At 38.2% G+C, this 23862-nt stretch overlaps 1 protein-coding gene and 1 pseudogene across 2 annotated transcripts in view; both read left to right on the top strand.

Annotated features, from left to right (window-relative positions):
* Window positions 1-23064, top strand: part of LOC113510892 (DNA-directed RNA polymerase III subunit RPC1) — a 32161-nt gene extending 9097 nt beyond the window's left edge. Inside the window, exons 10-27 of one of the 2 annotated variants that reach the window (XM_052900527.1) lie at window positions 244-355; window positions 462-694; window positions 1459-1559; window positions 2065-2200; window positions 2555-2668; window positions 3580-3699; window positions 5177-5256; window positions 6425-6538; window positions 7344-7501; window positions 8421-8593; window positions 9764-9868; window positions 10459-10630; window positions 18585-18803; window positions 19654-19772; window positions 20355-20567; window positions 20682-20775; window positions 22231-22431; window positions 22822-23064. In XM_052900527.1, the coding sequence (XP_052756487.1) occupies window positions 244-355; window positions 462-694; window positions 1459-1559; window positions 2065-2200; window positions 2555-2668; window positions 3580-3699; window positions 5177-5256; window positions 6425-6538; window positions 7344-7501; window positions 8421-8593; window positions 9764-9868; window positions 10459-10630; window positions 18585-18803; window positions 19654-19772; window positions 20355-20567; window positions 20682-20775; window positions 22231-22431; window positions 22822-23037 (2680 nt within the window). In that variant the 3' untranslated portion in view covers window positions 23038-23064. Of the gene's footprint in view, window positions 1-243; window positions 356-461; window positions 695-1458; window positions 1560-2064; window positions 2201-2554; window positions 2669-3579; window positions 3700-5176; window positions 5257-6424; window positions 6539-7343; window positions 7502-8399; window positions 8594-9763; window positions 9869-10458; window positions 10631-18584; window positions 18804-19653; window positions 19773-20354; window positions 20568-20681; window positions 20776-22230; window positions 22432-22821 lie in introns of both variants that reach the window. The other variant, XM_052900526.1, reaches the window with a different exon arrangement.
* LOC116412960 (uncharacterized) lies at window positions 10641-18577 on the top strand (annotated as a pseudogene).
* Window positions 23065-23862: the final 798 nt, after the last annotated feature.

Below are 23862 nucleotides of genomic sequence, written 5' to 3'. Positions count from 1 at the left end.
TATAAGTAGTATTATCATACCAGCCTTTAACTGTCCAGTACTGAATAAAAATCTCCAGTCTCCAATCTCATACGCTTGGCAACCGCAGTTAGACCTTGAAGATGTTTTGAGAAGGACGCTGCTGCCAATTCCTCGACCTTCCTTAGTCGCCTCTTACGACACCCAGAAGAAAGGAAAGGTTAGCTCATTCTATGCCGGGACCATGCACATGTAGTATAGTAATGTATATGTGAATTGATTCAGGTTCAACGAGTGCGTATGTACTCCATACAATGCGGACTTCGACGGCGACGAGATGAACATGCACCTGCCGCAGACCGAGGAGGCGCGCGCCGAGGCACTCATACTAATGGGGGTAAGTTGACAGTATGTGGTATACCCTCTGATGGGGAAATGTCTTCTTTTTTTCTTGCATCAAGTTAGCCATCAGTTACAAATAAAAAAATATAATATTCCCATAGAACAAGTCGAATTTGGTGACGCCACGCAACGGTGAGCTGCTGATCGCGGCGACGCAGGACTTTATCACGGGCGGGTACTTACTGACGCAGCGCGACACATTCCTCACTCAAGGGGAGGCGCAGCAGCTGGCCGCCTGTCTACTGGCCGGTCCTGACAGCACCATGAACATTGACATGCCTCCCCCGGCCATACTCAAGCCGGCGATGCTCTGGACTGGCAAGCAGATATTTAGGTAATTATTTTGTACATTGGTATATGCATATCGTCACGCCTGTCTCCCATTTGGGTAGAAACAATAGAACACTAAACACTCCATTTCAAAAAGTATTTTTTATACAATTGATTAAGAATTTTAACTCCATCTGTGTTATTGTTATGTCATCGTCTAGCTGGGCTAACAGGTCTGCCACCAGTGATAGGTGAGGGTGAAGGTCAATTGATCCATCGAGAATAATTCATTAGGAATTAATAGCAACAGTTTTTAGGGGGACCATATGGGCCCGTTATATACGTCTATGACAGGGTAACATAGGCGTATATAACGGGCGGGGAGGCGGGAGGACATTATGGGACCCCCCCCCCCCTCCAGCGCAGTAGCGCTACCCATAAAGCCACAGGGCGCGAGTACTTGCCATAACTGAAGTTGGAATAATTTAATTTTTTCATGAACGCACACTCACGCGCATATGCGCACACGCACACCAACACACACGCCCTTCTAATCTACAACATACATATATAATATTATTAGAAATAGGTACCTTATAGCACCACAACTTTATTACATTATGTTTCTTTTTGTTCCTTTTTTTATTTCATTTTGAAATTTATATAGATCTTTTTGAGTTACTTCAATCGTAAATTTATATAAGAACTGGGCCGTAAATAACAATAAATATGTACTTATTTATTTAATCACTCACCGGTTATTAAAACCTTTTGTGTACCAGCATTTTTGTTTGAACAATGTTTATTATTATTATTAATTTATTCCAGTTTGATCATGAAGCCAAACAAGCGGTGTGAGGTGAAAGCGAACCTCGAGACGAAGGGCAAGAATTACACCGGCAACGCGGACATGTGCGTGCAGGACTCCTGTACGTATTATGGCTATATCATATGGCATATATCATATAACACCTGAGTCCTCAGGAATGGCAACGCATGGGGGTATCATGGGCAAAACAGTATACTCTGTTATGTCCATGGTACTGCTCATGTCTATAGGCGACGGTTACCACTTTCCATCAGGTGGGCCGTCAGCTTGTTTGCCATTCTAAGTTGTATAACAAAAAAAAAAAAAGATTATTTACGCTTTTTTAAATATAAAACAAAAGATAAAGTATGGAAATATGTTTTCGCCATGTGTGTCGCAGTGATCCAAATAGGCTACAGCTCAGTGATAGTTTTACTTAAAAGCAAAGCACTGATTTTCAGCTGCAGCCTGAAGTTAGGCTACACGGACGCGTACAACAAACCCAGATTGTAACCTGTGTAACCAATTTAATTCTACTGTACTTGAAACAATAATGAAGGATGGTGTACTGCAAGGAAGTGTATTAGGTCCAATAAAATATAGAATGAATATAATTTTTATTTTAGATGTAATAATAAGAAATTCAGAGCTAGTGTGCGGATCGATGGATAAGAGCACCCTCGGATCTGGCACCAAGAGCAGCATCTTCTACATCCTGCTGCGTGACTGGGGCGAGGAGTACGCCGTCAGGGGCATGTGGAGGTGAATAACCCTTTTCCTACTATTAAATTTTTAAAGCCTTATACATAGTTATTATAGTTTACTAGTTTTTACGCGCGACTTTGTCCGCGTGACCGGTAGCATATATAAAAAGCAGCATATACTTAGGGTTGCCATCCATTCGGGTTTTCCCGGATTTGTCCTAGTTTTGGGGGAATCTGGAAGCGTTTTTTATTTAATTTGCAACATACTGTAATAGGATTCTGTTAGGTACATTTAAAATGATGATAAAAGGTAACTAAATTTAATTTTAAAGTCTGAAAATTAATAAAAAGGTGATATATGTATGTATTTAAATTAAATATAGCTGTAACTGATGACGGTTATACGTTTCAGGCTGGCGCGCATGGCCTCCTACTACATGATGAACCGGGGGTTCAGCTTCGGCATCATCGACGTCACGCCCGGCAAGAAACTCATCGAGGCCAAGAACAAGCTGCTCGACAGTGGGTCAGTGACGCAATGAACGCACTGTGTTTGTTTCGATACCAAATTTCTTTGTACTTGTATAAGCATATATTATGTGGGTATTACGAGAACAAGATGTGTGGGTATGCCATAGTCTTATTAGTGTCATTCATTCCTTGAATAAATGCTAAAGGTATAGATAAATGTTATTCATTGCCACTCTTCCATGGAATACTCCAGTAGCCGTACCAGACAATATAGTACAGTACTGTGTCTTTTACATTTATTTATTTATTTATTCATAGGAAACCAGGGCTACACTAGAGCAAACAGATACAGTTTAGTATCACAAAACAAGCCACAAGTAGCAACAATATAGATACAAGGCGCTGTACACAAAGCAACAAAAATAGGAGTGAACAAAAAAAAAATACGAACAAACAGAATTGAAAACAAAAAAAATAATAGGAATAATATTACAATACGTATACATCTGATGATGATTGGGAAGTTTCTTGAGTGGCGACTTTATACGGGAAAATGCATTGTTGGACGACTCCCCTCTACTAGATGGAGTGACGACCTCAAAGGCATTGCAGCGAGTCAGTGTATGCAAGTGGCTAATGATCTTTCTTTATGGCAGTCTATGGGAGAGGCCTGTGTTCAGCAATTGGCAGGTAATGGCTGATATTATGATGATGATGATGGTGAGGGGGGCATGGGGGCGGTACAAGCAAGATACGAGCAAAGTTTCACAAAGACATAATAGACTTTCTCTAAATACCTTTCAATATCAAAATATATGTATAAAATGTACATCAGTTCCTACAAGTCACGCCCGTTCACGAGTATGACCTATAAGCCAGCTGTTTATTTTAGGGAGCTAAATGACTCTGTCTTCCATTACATTTTGTTATAACAATTTCATTGTTACCTACGGTACTCATGGTCAGGTACTCCAAATGTGACGGGTACATCCTGGAGATGGAGAAGGGCACCCTGCAGTGCCAGCCCGGCTGCACCATGGAGGAGACCCTCGAGGCTGTCATGCTGAGCGAGCTGAGTAGTATCAGGTAAGCATTAATTAACTATGACACGACCATTTGTTGTAATAAAAATATTTATAATAGGTGAAAACAAATAATAAAAAATAAATTTGATAGATAGATAGATAATTTATTTACATTACTTACAGTACACAAATTACAATAAAAAAAACATACATACACATAATACACAGTAAAAGAGATAAAAGAATGAAAATAATAAAAGCACAAAACAAAAAAAAAAAAAAACAAAATATAGAAACTAACAATCTCCCTTCGTTCCCTTCCTTCATGCGTGTGCCATAGTAACACAAAATGGTCACAACTCAGTTTATTGCTTTGCCCTTAAAAGAGCGAAACACTGATATTCTGTTGTGGCCAAGAGTCAGTCGCGTAACTCCTCATTAAATATAACAATAAAAAGAAATATAAATAAAATGCATTGTGTGTGTCCATTACATTCGCCTCCATTTGATATTATATTCTAAATAAATAAATAAATAACAGATACCATTAGATGTTTTATTGCAAGTAATATAATATTGATTCATTGTTTGACCACAAAATAAAATGAATGAATGAATGAATGAATGAATGAATGAATGAACTTTATTGTTGCCTTCAAAGAATGACACAGATTATAAAGACTAATAATATGTACACAAATAAAATAAAGAATTCGTTACATAAACGTAATATATACTTATAATAAATCTGTAGAGAGGTCAATTCTGTACATGTAATATATTTCCAAAATAACTATCAGCGGGTGATTAGTGATCGATACTGATGCCAAAAATGCAATCGGTAAAATTTTTGTCTGTCTGTCTGTATGTTCGTTATAGAAATAAAAACTATTCGACTGATTTTAACGAAACTTGGCACAATTATTCTTCATACTCCTGGGCAGGTTATAGTATACTTTTCATCACGCTACGATCAATAGGTGCAGAGCAGTGAAGGGAAATGTTAAAAATGTCCACCCGTGCGACGCCGGGACGGGCCGCTAGGTATATAATATATAATAAAATTATGAGGCCATTGGCGGAATCTAGAAAGCCGGACCCAGCGTAAACTATGTAGCCAATGAACGTGTTACATATACAAATAATGAATGTTATGTTGTTATAAATAAATAATAAATGTAAATATAAATATAAATAAATAATAAATGTTACATATACAAATAAATATACAAATAATATACATGTAATTCTATTGAGATTCTCGTAACTCGATCGGAAATTAAAATGTCGACTTTTCACGTTTTGTAAGGGAATGAGTAAATGTGAAATTGAATGAAAGCGAAGAACGAAGAGACTGAAAAAGTTTACAAATGTTATGGATGAGATGTGTGCGAGCGAGATATAAGATAGACGTGGTAATAACGAGTAAAAGAGATAACGAAATAAAAGGAACTCTTTTAGGAAGTCTTTTACTCAGTTCCAACTTTACTATTGTAGTCTAGTTTCTCGGTGTAAACTAAATAAACGGTTTGTTCCAGAGAGTTAGCAGCAAAAGCGTGCTTCAGAGAGCTGCACCCGACTAATGCGCCCCTCATTATGGCACAAAGCGGCTCCAAAGGTACTGTATAGTTTGTACGATGCAAACAACAACGCCACATGGAATAGAATATAAAACGCCATAGAATGTGCCACTTTCTTTTACCATAGATGTCGCAAGAGGCGACTAAGAGAACTTAATGATCGAGCGATAGGCAGCAGCGTCCGTCTTAAAACGTCACCAAAGCCTAACTCCGGTTGCCAACTCGCCTGCCAAACGTGGCAATTACAGGCAAAACCCTCCTCAAATGGGGGAAGTCTATGTCCAGCAGTGGGCAATTAATGGTTGATATCATCATCATGTTTTTTTTTTAAATGATTGTATTATGTTTCGATCATTTAAAATGTTTGGCATTTGCTTCGTACTGGGGCAGGCAGGTAAAGTATATATGCTTTAACCACTGTAGAGGCATTTGTGTACAATGATAGTAGCCCAGGGACTCAAATCTCAGCCTAATGCAAGTTGGGAGTTTTTTTAATGGATGATAATGGAATGGTAACTCCGCCTGCGCTAACGGTATACGCTGGCGGGGCACCAGTGAGGGATGATAGGTGAGAATGAATAGGTAGGGCAGTTAGCCCACCGTAATAAATACAACTGGAATTCAGCACGATGGTTTCCAGGGGGAAGCACGTGGAGGTCGACCTGACAGGATATATTGCTGGTAAAGGGACTGGTAGTCTTAGTCTAGCATTACTAACAATCCCTTCTCCCCCAAGTAGTAGGAGTTTGATGATGAACATATCTTGTTAATGTACTGTCCGAATCGACCCACTGAAACTGTACAGAGATGTTGCATCCCTGTGCATCTTCTACCGAATTTATCATGGGGAGTGTTCTGAGGAATTGTTCGGATTGATACCTGCTGCTGATTTTTACCACCGTACAACCCGCCACAAACTAAAGTTTCATTCCAACCATCTGAACGAGTGGCGGTCCTCCACCGTGCGTTTTTCAAGGCACTTTCTTCCACGCACAACCATTCTTTGGAATCAACTTCCAGCAGCAGTATTTCTGAATCGATACGACATTATAACCTTAAAGAAAACAGCATATTCCTTTTTAAAAGGCCGGCAGCACACCTGCAATGCCGCTGGTGTTGTGGGTGATCATGGGCGGCGGTAGTCACTTACCATCAGGTGAGCCGCGTGCTCGTTTGCCCCGTGTTGTAAAAAAAATGTGTTGCCAGGTTCAAACATCAACATATCGCAAATGATCGCGTGCGTGGGCCAGCAGGCCCTCAACGGGAAGCGAGTGCCCAACGGCTTCGAGGACCGCTCGCTGCCGCACTTCGAGAGACACTGTTAGTATTTACAACCGACTTTATTAAGAATAAGGTGCCAAATTAGATTTTTTTTTATGTTTGTGACCTCATAACTCTTTTATTTGTAAACCAATTTGGAAAATTCTTTTTTTTATCTGAATGAATATACTTATAGTTTGGTCTTATAGAATTTTTTATTAAAATCGGTTTAGTAGTTTTGAATTTCAAAATAACTGGTTTTGTCCCAATTGAAATTAGTGGAACACTATTTTTAATTATATATGAGGCGTATAAAACCAATGACAGCTAAACGCCATAAAATCAATCTCATTTTCACTCTGTACTGAAAGGGAGACTGTACAAAAGTCGATTGCTTGGGTACCTCTGTCTCATTCGTGTTTCAACCGTGAAGCAGTTGTATTTGCATGGCTGTGTTTCGGTATGAAGGGTGGGATATGGCGTGAATTTACTGGGTACAGAGGAATAACATCTGAGTCCTCAGGAATGGCAACGCATGGAGTATCATGGACAAAACAGTATACTCTGTTAGGTCCATGGTACTGCTCATGTCTATAGGCGACGGTTACCACTTTCCATCAGGTAGACCGTCAGCTTGTTTGCCATTCTAAGTTGTACAAAAAAAAAAATAAAGACAGGTCAGTTAGCCTATCGTGATGGATTCACTTGGAATAGAACACGATAGTTTCCAGGAGGAACCGCGAGGAGGTCGACCTGACCCCTGAATACACCCTGTATTGGGGCTACTAATCCCCATCTTTAACAATCCATTATCCTCCCTATCAATGGCCGTTAGTGGGTTGCTAAACATGACCTCAATGTACAGCCAAAATCCCCGCGGCGCGCGGTTTCGTGGAGAACAGCTTCTACACGGGGCTGACGCCCACCGAGTTCTTCTTCCACACAATGGGCGGCCGCGAGGGGCTCGTCGATACCGCCGTCAAGACCGCCGAGACTGGCTACCTCCAGCGCAGGCTCGTCAAGGTAACTTCAACACTGTACGCAATATCTGATAGTTAAAGTTTCTTTATGTTTTTTCTAATGGGTAATAATGGTATGGTAACCCTGTCTGTGTTATCGGTATACACTGACGGGGCACCAGTGATAGATGACCGATGAGGTTGAAAGCAGGCCAGTTAGCCCATCCTGACGAATTCAACTACAATTAACCAGGATGGTTTTACCTGATAGCTTATATTGCTAAAAATGGATACCAGCTTGGTCCTCTTGACTTGGTTTAAAGACGGGCTGTGAGAGTAGTCGACGATCCCAAGTTCCCAGGTGGTATCGAGCCCTTAAGTCTAAGGCGAGACTTTGCCTCTTTCTGTGTGTTTTACCGCTTGTACAAAGGATTGTATTCTGAGGTATTGTTTGAAATGATGCCACCTTTTATCATCGCATCGCTCATCATCGATAGGGAATTTGTCCTAACACGCTTGAATCTAAATGATCGCGTACAATGCTGTTTCAAAGGAATTTTTCTTCCGCAAATACTCAAGCTGTAGAATTAACTCGCTTCTGAGGTTTTCCATAGAGACTAGAGTATGAGGTATTTCAAAAAAAGTGTATTAAGGTCTTATCAGGGTCAGCAATGCACACGTGACACCTCTGGTGTTGTACATGTCCATAGGCTTATTAAAAAATTAAAGTTACACACACGCACACACGTACACACACGCACGCACGCACACACGCACGCACGCACGTACGCACACACGCACGCACATACTCACACACACAGGCGCGCACACACACAAACACACGTACATGCGCACATATTAATTATTACAAAACATTATAAATATTTGTATTAAAAATTGTAACTATCCAGTGACTGTAACAGGAATATGAAATGTATAAAAGTGTACTCCTACAATAATAGAACATTGTGTGTGGCGGGCAGTCGCTGGAGGACCTGGTGCTGCACTACGACATGACGGTGCGCAACGCGACGGGCGAGGTGGTGCAGTTCCGCTACGGCAGCGACGGGCTGGACCCCGCCTGCATGGAGGGCCGCGGCCGCCCCGTGCACCTGCCGCGCGTGCTGGCCGACGTGCGCGCGCGCTGCCACGCACGGTGCACCGCCCTTCTCTGTTATACCGCCCCCCGCCACCACGCCACCACGCCACCACGCCTTCCTGGCGCCTTCGCACGCCTCCACAGTTTTACATTTTAAAAAGTGCTTATTGTGGCATAACGATAACACTTGGACATATAGTATCGCTAAGTTTTTTGTAGCTATTGATATTTTCTTCAATATTGTAGAACATACTTTTGTTCTATCACCAACAGTTTCCGCAGCACACGCGACGGAAGATATTTTATAGCATTTATTTTACACCTTGTGTTGCGTTACTAAAGTTTTAGTAGGGATCCCTAATCTTTTCTAGCAATAAATATAGCCTATGTTACTCAGGGTGAACGTAGCTTTCTAATGGTGAAAGAATTTTTGAAATCGACAAAGTAGTTTTTGAGTTAATTCATTACAAACATACATACACACAAAAATACAACTCTTTCCTCTTTATAATATTAGTGTAGATGTAGATGAAGGTGACAAACAAGCTATAATAATAATAATAAATAAATAAATAAATTCTTTAATAATATATTTAACATCAATAATTTTTAACAATATCAATTTGGACCAAATATAAACTATTAAATTATTAAATTAAATTGTTACACTTATAAATAAATAACATTGACTTAACCCGCTTTTTTTTGTATGTACATACATACATACATATCTGTCACGCCTGTCTCCCATTAGGGTAGGCAGAAACAATGGAACGCCAAATGCTTCGATTCAAACAAACCTCTTTCGCTTCTTCCACATTCATCAATCTTTTCATACACGCTCGCCGGTTACGGGCACTTTTAATTTGGCCCTTCTTCAGCACGTCGCCTATTTGGTCAACATAAGTACGTCTAGGGCGGCCCCTACCGACATCTCCATTCATTCTTGCTCGATAAATCTCTTTCGTAATTCTTCTTTCATCCATCCTCTCCAAATGACCAAGCCAACGCAACATTCCTTTTTCGATTTTTGTCACTACATCGTCTGTCAGTCCACACATCTCTCTGATCACACTGTTTCTTACTCTATCTTTTATATGTTTTATATGTTTTTGTATGTTACCCAGCATATGCCCACCTGATGGTAAACGGTTACTGTAGCATTTATAATTCAGTACAAATACTAAGTTAACTTACAAGAACAATTTATGAAAATGTCAATTGTAGGGACGAGGAGCCCCTGGACGGGGACGGGATCGTGCTGGCTGCCGAGGAAACACTTGCACTGGACGACTTCAAGACCTGCACACCGGAGTTCAAGAATGAATTGCTGTTAGTATTCTTCTTATGCAATTTAGAATGGCAAACAAGCTGACGGCTCACCCGATGGAAAGTGGTAACCGTCGCCTATAGACATGAGCAGTACCATGCACATAACAGAGTATACTGTTTCGCCCATGATACCTCCCATGCGTTACCATTCCTGAGGACTCAGGTGTTATTTCTCTGTACCCTGTAAATTCACTGCCATATCGCACCCTTCAAATCGAAACACAGCCATGCAAACACAACTGCTTCACGGTAGAAACACAAATAGAACAGAGGTACCCAAGCAATCGACTTTTGTACAAAGTCTGGATGTATTGGCGTTTCTATGCGGATGATCGGCGACCGAAGACACGACAAATGTGGAGCTAATCTGAGTGTGTGGTTTATATTTTTTTTTTATACAACTTAGAATGGCAAACAAGCTGACGGCCCACCTGATGGAAGGTGGTAACCGTCGCGTATAGACATGAGCAGTACTATGGACATAACAGAATATACTGTTTCGCCCATGATACCCCCCATGCGTTGCCATTCCTGAGGACTCAGATGTTATTCCTCTGTACCCAGTAAATTCACGCCATGGTGGTTGGTAGGACGTTCCTGAAGTCGGAGGCGGAGCGCGTGCGCGCGGTGCAGGCGGCGCTGGGCCGCCAGGTGGCGCGGCTGTCGCTGGCGCAGCTGGTGCGCTTCGTGCGCGTGTGCCACGACAAGTACCAGCGCAGCGTCATCGAGCCCGGCACCGCCGTCGGCGCGCTCGCCGCGCAGGTCGCTCAAGCAGCCAACCCCAACTTAGGGATTACCAACCCTATTACTAATTATATACTCTATCAGGTTGATCTCCTAGCGGTTCCCCCTGGAAACCATAATGAATGGTTCATTGTTGAATTTGTCACGATTGGCTAACTGACCCGCTTCATCTTCACTTATCATCCTTCACTGGTGCCCCACCAGTGTATATCGATAGCGCAGGCTGGGTTACCATTCCATTATCACCAATTCAAAAAAAGTCTTATTGCTAGAAATGTACCCTATCAAGTCGACCTCTACATGCTCCCGCCTGGAAACCATCGTGCTGAATTCCCGATGTATTCATCACGATGGGCTAACTGACCTACGAAATTGACTCCAAAGTTCTCGGATAACATTCCAGAATTGTGAAGCTTGGGTGATGAAAGTCTGGCATAAAGCCAGATATTATAATACCATAATAACATCATAAGTTTTATAAATAATAGGATATTTTCTTTATACCACTGATGTGGTAAACAAGCATACGGCCCATTTGATGGTAAGCGATTACCGTAGCCTATGAACACCTGCAATACCAGAGGCACAGATAATATAATACTATACTAGTACAGATACATCATCTCACAAACAAATGAGAAGCTCTAAGTCGGTTTATTCTTCGGCTTAATTTTTAGTTTTCATATGTGCACTAGATGCCGCTACTTTCTTTGCCGCTCGCCAGCTCAAGCTAATAAATTAATTTACCGATGATTACTAATTGCGTAAGCTACCTATAGATGGCGTAAATCTCTGTGGCGTTTGCTATTATTGTGGAATATTCTACCTATACATATAAATAATAATTACCTATCTATTTGAATCGTTTCGGCGGTCTCGTCTTGCGTTTATACATATATTGTTCAGTAGGTAAGTATTGCACGAGACTGCGTAGGAGTTTAAATAGCTCGCTTTACATGATTCGTAATACGATTTACTTTACGTAACTCTACGAGTGTGCTAGGTTTTTTTTTTATAAATAGATAAGTACTTAGTATACTCATGTTATCATATCGTTCTATATTTGTCATTGCTGAACTAATTTAGTTACTTTAATTCAATATGCTTTATATGTTCTTGCGTTTATTGCATGTAAATTTTGTGATAGATAAAGCGTTTTTGTGGAACAAAATGTTAGTACTGTGTGAGGATGATGATGATGATGAAATCAGTCACTAACTTTTAATAAAATAGTAACCTACCACCGTTTGCGTTGTTGGTATATACTAGCAGAGTATTTACCAGTCAACAAGGTATAATATACAAGGATAAAGTCAAATCAGACGGCTCATCATGATTAATTCACCAGGAATAAATCATGAAATAATATATCCTGTCAATGTCGATCTTATTTATTACCTGGATGTTATCGTAGGAATTTTTTGATAAATTCGTCACAATGAGGTGGCTTTATTTTTAATGGACTTCAAAAAGAAGTAAGTTCTCAATTTGAATGTATTTTTTTATGTCTGTTACTTCATAACTTCGTCAGTTGTAAACCGATTTGGAAAATTATTTTTTTATCTGAAAGGATATACTTACACATTGGTTCTATAGAAATTTTATCAAAATCGGTGTAGTAGCTTAGTTCTTAAATTTCCCAAAATCTTTAATCATTACCTATTTCATTTATAATCTTTTATTGGTGCCCTACCAGCCCTACCAATATCGCAAGCAGCTTTACCATGCCATTATTGTCCACTCGCTTTTACCCACGACTTCATCAATGTGAGCAGTATATGTAGATAATAATAATAATAATTCTTTATTTGGAACAAAAACATTGGTTACAATATTATTGAAAAACGATGATATCCGCAGAAGTATAAAACTGTGTCGCGAATATCAACGCCCTCCTCCTCAATGCAGGATTCCAAAACAGACATTTAAAATGTATGGTAGCTAGTTAAATCAATGAAGACATTTTGTTATATTTAGCAACCAACTACAATACTAATAAACTACAATAATTTAATAATAGCTAATAAACAAATAGAAGCTTAAAGATAAATAGTAGCTTTGATGTTTCTGTAGGAGTACAAACTTCCTTCTGAGGTTATCAAAACAATTATACGAGTATAAAAAACTTAAGAAAGGTGGCCATAAGAACTCCGTATTAAAAGGACGGAAAACCATCGAATTTGGGCTCGTTTAACTCGTCTTGACGAGTATCTTTGTTGATGTGAATGCAACCCCAGCAAATTTGGAAAAAAACGTTTGTTCCATTTTTGATGAATTTGGATTATGTTTGATTGATTAGATGGTTTATCCAATACCGTAGTGAACACGTGTCGAGGGATGAATGGTATGAGGATGTATAAACATTTTTTATCGCTAACGTTGCATCTCACAATAAAATTAAAGAAAAGATATTCTTTTTTTTTAAACAAGCTTTTATTACCTATTTGTTAATAAAATAAACTAAAAAGTTAAAAATAAATTATATCTAATAAGAAGTATAACACTTTACAAGGTCATTGTAACCTTAAACGATAATTAAGCTTCTTCGTTTACGACAAAATAATACCATATCGTACATAATTATATATTTTTAACACTAAAAATTTACACCTTAATTATTAAATCTTCCCAATTTTATAAATAAAAGCTTGTTACATTGTGATAGCAAGAGGAAAAAGAAGGTGTTAAATATTCTTAATTATACCACAAATGTAAAAAGTAAGCAAACTTCTCCAAATCTTTTGACTTTTTTTCAAACATTTTATCAAGAATATTTTTTTACAGTTTCGCGAACAATTAATTTTTATCCGTAATAGGCTTATTTCCACTAAGAATAAATCGGCTGGCATAGGGTGTTTAATGATTAATCATGTTATGTAGTAACCAAAAAAACACTTTTTTCATTAAAATAATTAAAGATTACCAATATTTACGGAAAATAAAATGCGCAAAATTGGCCATTTAATCACGTGACATTGAACATCAATCAGAGAAGCGTGACGTCACGCCTCGCGAAACATCATGTTGTTGCTGTTAGGCATGGGCAAATGAAAAAAATATAATTGACGCCGAATTAAAAAAATTTTTTGCTCATATTTTTCTGAAATTAGTTTTTGAGTGCGTAGTTGTTTTCAAGAAATTTTATTGGAAATTTTTTTATACCATTTATTAGATCAGTTGGGTACTGGGGCCCCCAAGGTCCTAACTTCGAGCTCGGGCACAGCTAAAAAACTTTTTGCTTGTTTTATGTTAATAAAATTATAGGTAAAATAAAAAATTAGATAGTAGATATTTAAAATAGATTAAATTAAATAAAAAAATATTTTTAGAAAATTATTAAAAAAAATTAAAAAAATATATTTTGGATAAAGACGTCGTAGGACAATCCTAGCTAGTTATTATTGCTTAATTAATTATATTATATATTATTTTATTTTATTAAAACTAAATGAATTAAATTATATTTTATTATTGTATTATATTTTACTACTTTTATTTTACTATTTTAATTATATTTTATTTATTTAATTATAAAAAATTGGATTGTTGCCCCAAGGTCCATAGTTAGAATCCTAACACGGGACAAAAACTTTTTGTGTGTTTTTTGACCACAAAAGTTTAAATAAGTCGATATAATGGCTTAATATACTTTTTAAAGTGAATTTAAATTAAATTAAATTCTTTTTTTTTTTGAAAAATTTTAAGAATTGTGGTAAAAAATATTTATTGCGGTGGACCTTGTGGCGATAATTTATATCTATTTAATTATTATTTAATTAATTGTATTATACAAATATATTATTTATTTTAGAAAATTAGATAAATTTAACGTTGTTTATTTATTAACTTCCCAGTGGCCCGTGGTTCGAGTCCGGACGCGGGACAGAAAAACTTTTTGTGGATTTTTTCCTTATAGAAAGTCTAAATTAAACATAATATTAAGTAATAAGCCTATAAGAGGTTATCTATAATATATAAAAATAAAATTTCTGGGGAAGTAAATAGTAGGTATTTTAGCTAAATTATAGCAATAAAATATATATTTTTATTTTATTATTATTTTACTTATTTATTATTGTATTAGTATTTAAGTAGCCTAATTACATTGTGGATTGTCTCTATTCAGTTATATTACATAAAATAAATTAAATTATAGATAGAAATTGATTTATTTTTACATTTGAAATGTGAAAATTGATTACACGATATCCCCTTTAATCGTGTAATAAAATTGTCAATTTTAAAATTTATATATATTTTTCTTTTATAGTTTTAATTAATTGGTTAAGTTGTGATTGTTTGTTTGTTTATTAACAAACATTATTTTGTTTTAAATTTAATTAATTTAACAAATTTGACCTGCTCGAAGTGGAAGACAAGTACACGGTAATCCCCTATACAGATACCGTGTACAACAGGTAACACCGTCTCCGGCTGACATACAAACAGCACACAGACACTACACATAAATCTCTAGGCCACCTTCATCAGACACAGTGTTTGGAATGATTGATGCGTGGATTGAAATATAAATGAACAGACTTGACGCCGTTATGCTTGGCAAATTTTTTGCTGCAAACGCCGATTTTTGTTCGTCAGAATTCCGAAATGTTAAAACTTCTCTGTGAGTATAATGAAAAAAACTAACATAAATCTTATCTATTTAGCATGTACCAGTCCGAAATTTGCATTTACCTACTTTCTACCAACTTACTATGCAATAATAACTGATTTAGAGGTTAGCGAATACAAAGTTTTAATTAATTAATTTTATTAATCAATTTTTTTATTTCAGGTCATCACGAGCTTCATACGGAGATGATGCTGTAAGCTATGTGCAGCTTAAGCGCGATGGTAAATTATGTATTATAAAGTGCAAAATATGTCCCGAGCACAAAGTTCATGCGAAACTGTATAGATGCACAGTGTCGTTGATGAGGAAGATGAGACTGTTCTTTCTGTGCAATGTGAAGACTGCGTAGCTTCACAGGGCGGTTGTAAGCATGCAATAGCATTTTTAATGTGGGTTCATCGCCGAAGCGAAGAGTCCTCATGCACATCTGTTGAATGCTACTGGAAAAAAAAATTATCAAGAGTTGGTAATACCATAAAATATATGACGGCCAAAAATTTGTATCTAAGGGCAGCCTTCTCATACTGTCAAACTCATCTGTTTTGAAGTTTTTAGAAGAAGGAAAGAACAGGAAAATTGAGGATTGTGAACTCCTTAAGTTTCAATGCATCAGTTTGTGTGGAAGTTTAAAGAGAAATGTGTAGATAATTTCTTAAAAATGTAAAGATATCTGCATCTTTAATAAAAAAAGAGTTGAAGAGGAAACAAGGGAACAATCCAATAGCTCTCTTTGGCATGAGCTGCGGTATGGACGAATAACCGCATCAAGAGCATTTGAGGTTAGCGGCTGTAAAAAGAATGATGGTACACTTGTGTCTCTAATATTAGGGGCAAAAATACCTGATATTGCATCAATGAGACGGACGTATCTTAGAAGTTCAAGTAGGGAAGACTGTGGAGGTGAAACTGAAAAAAAAATTACTAAGTGCTAACTAATATTAAATGCAGATTACCTGATGATTGCTGGTTCCCCAGATGACATATTGATAGATGGCTTAATTGAAATTAAATGCCTAATAATAATAATAATAAATAATAAACTTTATTTTCCTTAAACAAAGCCAATGGTACAATATAACTATGACCCCATACTAAGCAAAGCCTGTCTCGTGGAAGTCAAAGCTTGAAATTTAACAATTATGGTGCGGCGAACAGGGTTAATTTAAATATGTGATAGTGTAAAAACTTATAAAAATTACAATAAAAATGGTGAAGCCACACAAAAGTATTATACTCAAATGCAAATATAAATGTATTTAACTGTAACGAGAAATTGTTTCTTTTGTGTGGCTGATCCTGATTATAGCCAAAATAAAGTGGTTGAGGTATTAATGGTTCAATATGATCCAAAATATATTGAAAATAGAATCAAAGATTTGTTGGATTTTTCGAAAAACACTATATAACAGTGTAGAACTAAAATAAAAATACAAATAATATAAAATTGTTTTATTTTATTAATGAATCTTAGATAGGTATATATATAGGTAGATGCAGATGGTATATATAAAGAAACATCACTATCAGACTGCTCTGCTTTGATAAATATGTTGTAATTTTGCCAAGGCCCGACACAGGTCTTGAATTTATAATTTTCATTGGTTTGAATGGGGATGTGGAGACAGATATTTGTGATGGTTTCAAAGATGATACTGCCTTTTCTATTGATTTTATTTTAGTTTGGACAGCTTTACTTTTGAAATTGTGTGTTATTAATGCTTGAACTGACTTATTTGCTGTCAGTGCAAATAAAGCTTCAGGTACATCCTCTCCAACTTTTTGAAAATCTAAAAATAAACACAATATGGTCATAATAATAATACCTTAAAACATGTTTCAAACTGCAAATCATTTGTTTTGTTTATTACATACTTGAACTTGTTGAAGTATTCTTGATAGATGAACTTGATGTACTACTCATACTTTGTTCTGATTCATTCAAACACTCTGTGATTGTTGACATTCTTTGTTTTTTCAACATATATGGTCGTTTGATATCGCTGCATGTACCTTTCTTTCTATCTTCTTGGCATTCGAATTTCTTTGGCATACAATCAGGCTTCATGCGCACTTGAGAGATTTTTCCCATAATATGATACTCCATATACTTAATCATATCGTTTGGGAACTAAAGCAATACAAAAAGTATAAATTATTTCATTTTTAAAACAAAAATAATGTTATAAATTTAAAAAAATAACACAAACATATTCAAGTCCTATCATTTTATAACTTATGGTTACATAACCTATAAAGGTATGATTTTATATGGTAGATTTTGCTAAATTCATTACTTTTACTTTATATTTACCAATAGATACATTAACTTGACTTAATACTTACATCAAAATGTTCTTCATAGAAATAAAGTGTTGAGTCACTTGATATATTAGAAGCATCTTGCCTCCTTGCTATTTCTAACCACTTTTTACGTATTTGCTTATTGTTAGGAACGTATATGAATAATTTATTCGGTATTTTTATCGTTGTATTTTACATTGGGGCATTGCATAGTATTTATAATATGAGGGATTCATTATTTCTTAATAAAAACAATTGACCGTCATAAACAAACACGAATGTTATGCGAGGCGTGACGTCATTCAAGACGTGTTGATCCATGACAGTGTTGTCCTTTTTCGATGTCAATTTTGAATTCTTTACTAAAAACGCAAAAATCATAAAATGGCTTATTTTTCTTAAAATAATATATTTTTAGAGTAAAATAGATACCAAGCTATATTTTTAAACTCATTTCCAAATTTTGTCAACTAGCGTATTGCGAGAAAAATATCCAATCTGGCAATACTGTATCTATTAGTAGTGCTCTAAATAGAAGCAACGCCATCTGTGAAATGACTTGGACAAACTTGTAGCACGATCTCGTTAACTAAATGATACTAATTAGATCGAAGCACGCAAGTTTCCTGATAGAAATAAAACAATTTTTGAATTTTAATATAACTAATGAGATTTGGTTTAAGAATCTATTTTATTCATTTTTACGTTTTTAGGAGATTTTAAAAATAAAAGTATACATATTTTATAAATGATTTTGTTTGTTTTCTAAGACTTACGAAAGTATTAATAGTAAATCGTGACTAGTATCGCCATCTATTAAAAATTTTTCCGCGCGGCCATTTTTTTTTCGTCATCGTGTCCCCCTGCCAGAGGTATTACGCGCGCGTTGCCGACCCTGAAGAAACCTCTTTACCCCCCTTTAGAAGAACCCCATGCTGTAGTCTCTTGGGAAAACCTCGGTCTAAACCTTGGCCTAAAAGATAAAAAACCATTGGATTTTTATTCGAGAAAATAATATTGAAATTGTTTCATCATCAGAGTATAGGCGAGCCAGGCACCCAGATGACCCTGAAGACCTTCCACTTCGCCGGTGTCGCGTCCATGAACATCACGCAGGGTGTGCCGCGGGTGAAGGAGATCATCAACGCGTCCAAGAATATATCCACGCCCATCATCACGGCCGAGCTGATGAATCCGGAGGATCAGGAGTTCGCCAGAAGAGTGAAGGGGAGAATAGAGAAGACCACACTAGGAGAGGTACTTATTGTAGGCAACACGAAGTAATAATCAGACAAATGGCCTAAGGGTCAATGGCATGGAAACCGTGTGGTCCCGGGATAGAATAGGCTAACCCATTCTTTCCCGTGGGTGTCGTAAAGGCGACTAATGGAGAACGAGGGATAGACGGCAGCGTCCCTCTTAAAACATCTCCAAAGCCTAACAGCGATTACCAATCCGCCTGCCAAGCGTGGTACTTACTGGCAAAACTCCCCTAGGGGGACCTTTTTTTAAAACATAATTTGCTGTAAATAACGACATCTATTAACAAACTCGTCTGGATTAATTTTTTAACTTAGTCACGCAATATGTGACCAAATCAGAGTCGATTTTTATAATTCCTTTTAGTATAGATAGAGTTAAAAGAAACCTTAAGGCAAACCCCCTCCCCCCACCCTTATTGGGGAGGCCTACGTTCAGCTGTGGACAGATATGATTGCCGCGATACTTAATAGCACACACACAAAAACAAGAGCCAATAAAGGAGGGAGGTGGATAGAGAACACAGGAAAACAGTATTTATTATTATATTATTGGAGCGTACTAACAAAAGTTTTTTTTTCAATGGGTAATAATGGAATGGTAACCCCGCCTGTGCTATTGGTATACGCTGGCGGAGCACCAGTGAGAGATGATAGGTGACGATGAAAGCAGGTCAGTTAGCCCATCGTGAAGAATTCCACAAGAATTAACCCCGATATGGTTTCCGAGGTTTTCAGAGGGAACCGCGTGGAGGTCGACCTGATAGGATATATTGCTGGTAATGGATCAGTTAGACCCCTTTACTAGCAATTCCATTGCCCCCTAACAAAGGTCATTATGTGGTCAGATCACGACGTACATAGACGAGGTGTACCTGCCCAACGAGTGCTTCCTGCTGATCAGGCTGGACGCGGAGAGGATACGGCTGCTCTGTCTCGAGGTCAACGTGCATTCCATCGTGTATTCGTAAGTACGCTCGTATACATTCGGAGGGAATGTTTGAATAACGTAACGATTCATGTAACATTAAGTATACGATTTAATTAAATAGCCTTTTAGAATTTTTTTTTGAGATATGTAGGTAGTTGAAAAATAATTTAAGATTGCTATCCACAAAGAACCGACTTTAGTTGTGACAAAATCAGTTTTTTTTTTAAAGTACTATACCGATTTTGATAAAATTTCTATGGGACCAATCTGTAAGAATATTTTTTTTTGTATGTTATATTTTGTATGTTAGTACACTAGGTTTATAACATTGACTTGGCCTTTGCTGTCGTAATGTTATAATTATTTTATTGAATAAATAAATAAAAAAATTGTCTTCTTGTCCTTCATTGTTCTAATAAAAGTACACAATTGTCTCTGAATCTATTTTTTCTTTTTAATAATCATTTTATATATTCGACGATTTACAACACTACAGTGTGTTGTTTGTTTATGTAGGTGACTGTTACCACTTTCCACCAGATGGTCCATCATTTTCCGACATGTATAAAAAAACAAAATATTTTTTTTTACTAAATTTTATTCGTGTACTTCTTACAGAATTTGCACGTCCAAACTGAAGGTGAAGCCGGGCAACATCCAGGTAGTGTCAGAGTGGGCGATCAAGGTGTCGAGCGAGGCGGGCAAGCACGGCGGCTGGCTGAACATGGGGCTGCAGCAGCTGGCGCGGCAGCTGCCTTCTGTCGTCGTCAAGGGCCTGCCGCAGGTCGCCAGAGCCGTCATCGCCTGCGACGACGCGCACGGCACTACCAGGTCATTACCGTTTATCGTTGCTAAGAGAGGGGGGGGGGGTCGTTATGGTAGAGGAGATCCATCTCTTCATTGTCCCACGAAAAAATCCCTATCTATTGATTTGTCTATGTACAGATACAAGCTATGCGTAGAGGGCGACGGGCTGCGGGACGTCATAGCGACGTACGGAGTCAACGGGAACAAGACCACCTCCAATAATATTCTAGAGGTGAACTTGAGTTTTTATATTATATTTTTATGTACGTATACCAATAAAATAGGGTGGCGGTCTTCCACCGTGCGTTTTTCAAGGCACTTTCTCCCACGCACAACCATTCTTTGGAATCAACTTCCAGCAGCAGTATTTCCGAACCGATACGACAACATAACCTTCAAGAAAAGAGTATATTCCTTTTTAAAAGGCCTAAAAAATAAAAAAATAAATTTCATGTGGTTTTCACTATTGAGAAGCCATCTAGACGTACTTTTTTTTTTACAACACAGGGGGCAAATGAGCATGCGGCTCACCTGGTGGTAAGTGACTACCGCCGCCCATGATCACCCACAACACTAACGGCATTGCAGGTGTACTGCCAGGCTTTTAAAAAGGAATATGCTCTTTTCATGAAGGTTATGATGTCGTATCGGTTCGGTTAGTACAGTAGATCTCGTATTATGCCGAAAGTAATATGCTGACAGATATAATTTCTTAAAGTTATTGTTTTTCGTATCTATTAGTCTTATTAAGACCTTTCATATAAATTTTGCTAAACTATCTTTTTTTTTATACAACTTAGAATGGCAAACAAGCTGACGGCCCACCTGATGGAAAGTGGTAACCGTCGCCTATAGACATGAGCAATACCATGGACATAACAGAGTATACTGTTTCGCCCATGCGTTGCCATTCCTGAGGACTCAGGTGTTATTCCTCTGTACCCAGTAAATTCACGCCATATCCCACCCTTCAAACCGAAACACAGCTATGCAAACACAACTTCACGGTTGAAACACGAATGTGACAGAGGTACCCAAGCAATCGACTTTTGTACAAAATCTCCCTCTGGTCTCTCATCTCCCATGCAGAATGGAAGTGGCTCAGGACCGTTCCTAATGACAGTCTATGTGGTAGATCTATTTTCAGCATTGGACAAATTCAATTTAAATCTTATTATATTAATAAGGTATAAAAGAAACTTTACCAGAGGGAGACTTTGTACAAAAGTCGATTGCTTGGGTACCTCTGTTCCATTCGTGTTACAACCGTAAAGCAGTTGTATTTGTATGACACCTGATGGAAAGTGGTAACTGTTGTCTATAGACATGAGCAGTACCATGGACATAACAGAGTATACTGTTTCGCCCATGATACCCCTATGTGTTGCCATTCCTGAGGACTCAGGTGTTATTCCTCTGTACCCTGTAAATTCACGCCATATCTCACCACTTCAAACCGCAACACAGCCATGTAAACACAACTGCTTCACGGTAGAAACACGAATGGAACAGAGGTACCCAAGCAATCGACTTTTGTACAAAGTCTCCCTCTGGTATGGTTCTTTTGCGAATATCCTCATTTTGGATTTTATCACACAAAGAAACTCCGAGCGTAGCTCTCTCCATAGATGATGATGCATGCATGCATGATCAATATATTAATATTGGGTGTACGGCGCTGGCGCAGGTGTACCAGACGCTGGGCATCGAGGCGGCCAAGTCGACAATCATCAGCGAGATCCAGGCGGTGATGGCGGGGCACGGCATGAGCGTGGACCGGCGGCACGTGGAGCTGCTGGCGGGCCAGATGACGGCGCGCGGCGAGGTGCTCGGCATCACGCGCTACGGGCTCGCGCGCATGAAGGAGTCCGTGCTCAACCTCGCCAGCGTGAGTTTTTCTTTATACCACTGACGTGGCAAACAAGTATACGGCCCACCTGATGGTAAGTGGTTACCATAGGCTATAAACGCCTGTAATACCAGAGGTATTACGCGTGCGTTGCCGTCCCTGAAGAAACCTTTACCCCCCTTTTGAAGAACCCCATGCTGTGTGCATGTAGTCTCTTGGGAAAATCTCGGTAGGGAGCTCATTCCATAACCTGAGTGTTCGTGGGAGAAAACATCTGAGGATGAACTCTCTCCCGATGGCGACCCGTACGATGGTAGAAAGCGGCCGTGGGCATCATATTGAACAATTCCTCTGAGCACAATCTGTTGTACAAGTGGAAACAAAGATGAAGAAGTAGACATGAACAGTAGCATGTTGTTCCCCGTACAGTTCGAAAAGACAGCCGACCACCTGTTCGACGCGGCTTACTACGGCCAGTGCGACCGTATCGAGGGCGTATCGGAGTCCATCATCCTGGGCGTGCCGGCCGCCATCGGCACCGGCCTGCTGCAGCTGCTGCACCACCACCCGCCCGCCGCCGCCAGCCCGCGCCCCAGGGAGCTGCTCTTCGACCGCCCAGAGTATCATGCCTCGATATGGGACTGAGCTAATAAATGCATTTTGTACATATTTCATCTTTTGTTTATTTTGAGTATCCATTTATATTTTCTAATAACTTTCCAGTGATTTTTTTATTTAATGGATGATAATGGAATGGTAACCCCGCCTGCGCTGACGGTATACACTAGCGGGGCACCAGTGAGGGATGATAGGTGAGGATGAAAAGGCAGGTCAGTTAGTCCATCGTGATGAATACACCAGGGATCCAGTACACCTAATAGGGTATATTGCCAGCAATGCGATTAGTAATCCATATTATTAACAATCCTTTCCCCCACTGGAGGGGGGGGGGATTGCCAAGCCAAGCTTGGCAGGCAGGTTGGCAACCGAAGTTAGGTTTTTAGTGGTGTATTAAGAGAGATGCTTTGGCCCATCCTTCAATCATTATGTTCCCTTAGTCGCCTCTTACGACACCCATATATATACCTGATATAGCAGTTATGTAAAAATGTTTTATATAATAACAATGAGGTATTTTTTATGTGATTTTATGCATAAGCAGATAATATTTATATAAGATATAGTAATGGATGAAAGACATGAAAATTAATTAACTATGGCCATAGCTGGAGAAAGTGACAATTCGGTGCGTATATATATATATATATATATATATATATATATATATATGTGTGTGTGTGTGTGTGTGTGTAAGTATATGTACGTTTACAGGGTTTGTGTTTCATGTAATTTATAATGTGTAGTTTGTATTATTCTTTGTGTATACATGTTTTATGTGTTTATACAATATATGCAGATCGTATGACTTTCAAAATAATTTAAATTTTTATTTTCAAAATAACATACAAT

Source organism: Galleria mellonella, unplaced genomic scaffold (assembly GCF_026898425.1).
Source record: "Galleria mellonella isolate WM207_F2 unplaced genomic scaffold, CSIRO_AGI_GalMel_v1 utg65, whole genome shotgun sequence".
In the NCBI taxonomy this organism is placed as follows: domain Eukaryota; kingdom Metazoa; phylum Arthropoda; class Insecta; order Lepidoptera; family Pyralidae; genus Galleria; species Galleria mellonella.
The sequence above is the reverse complement of the archived record's forward strand: the minus strand, read 5'-3'. Positions and strand labels throughout refer to the sequence as shown.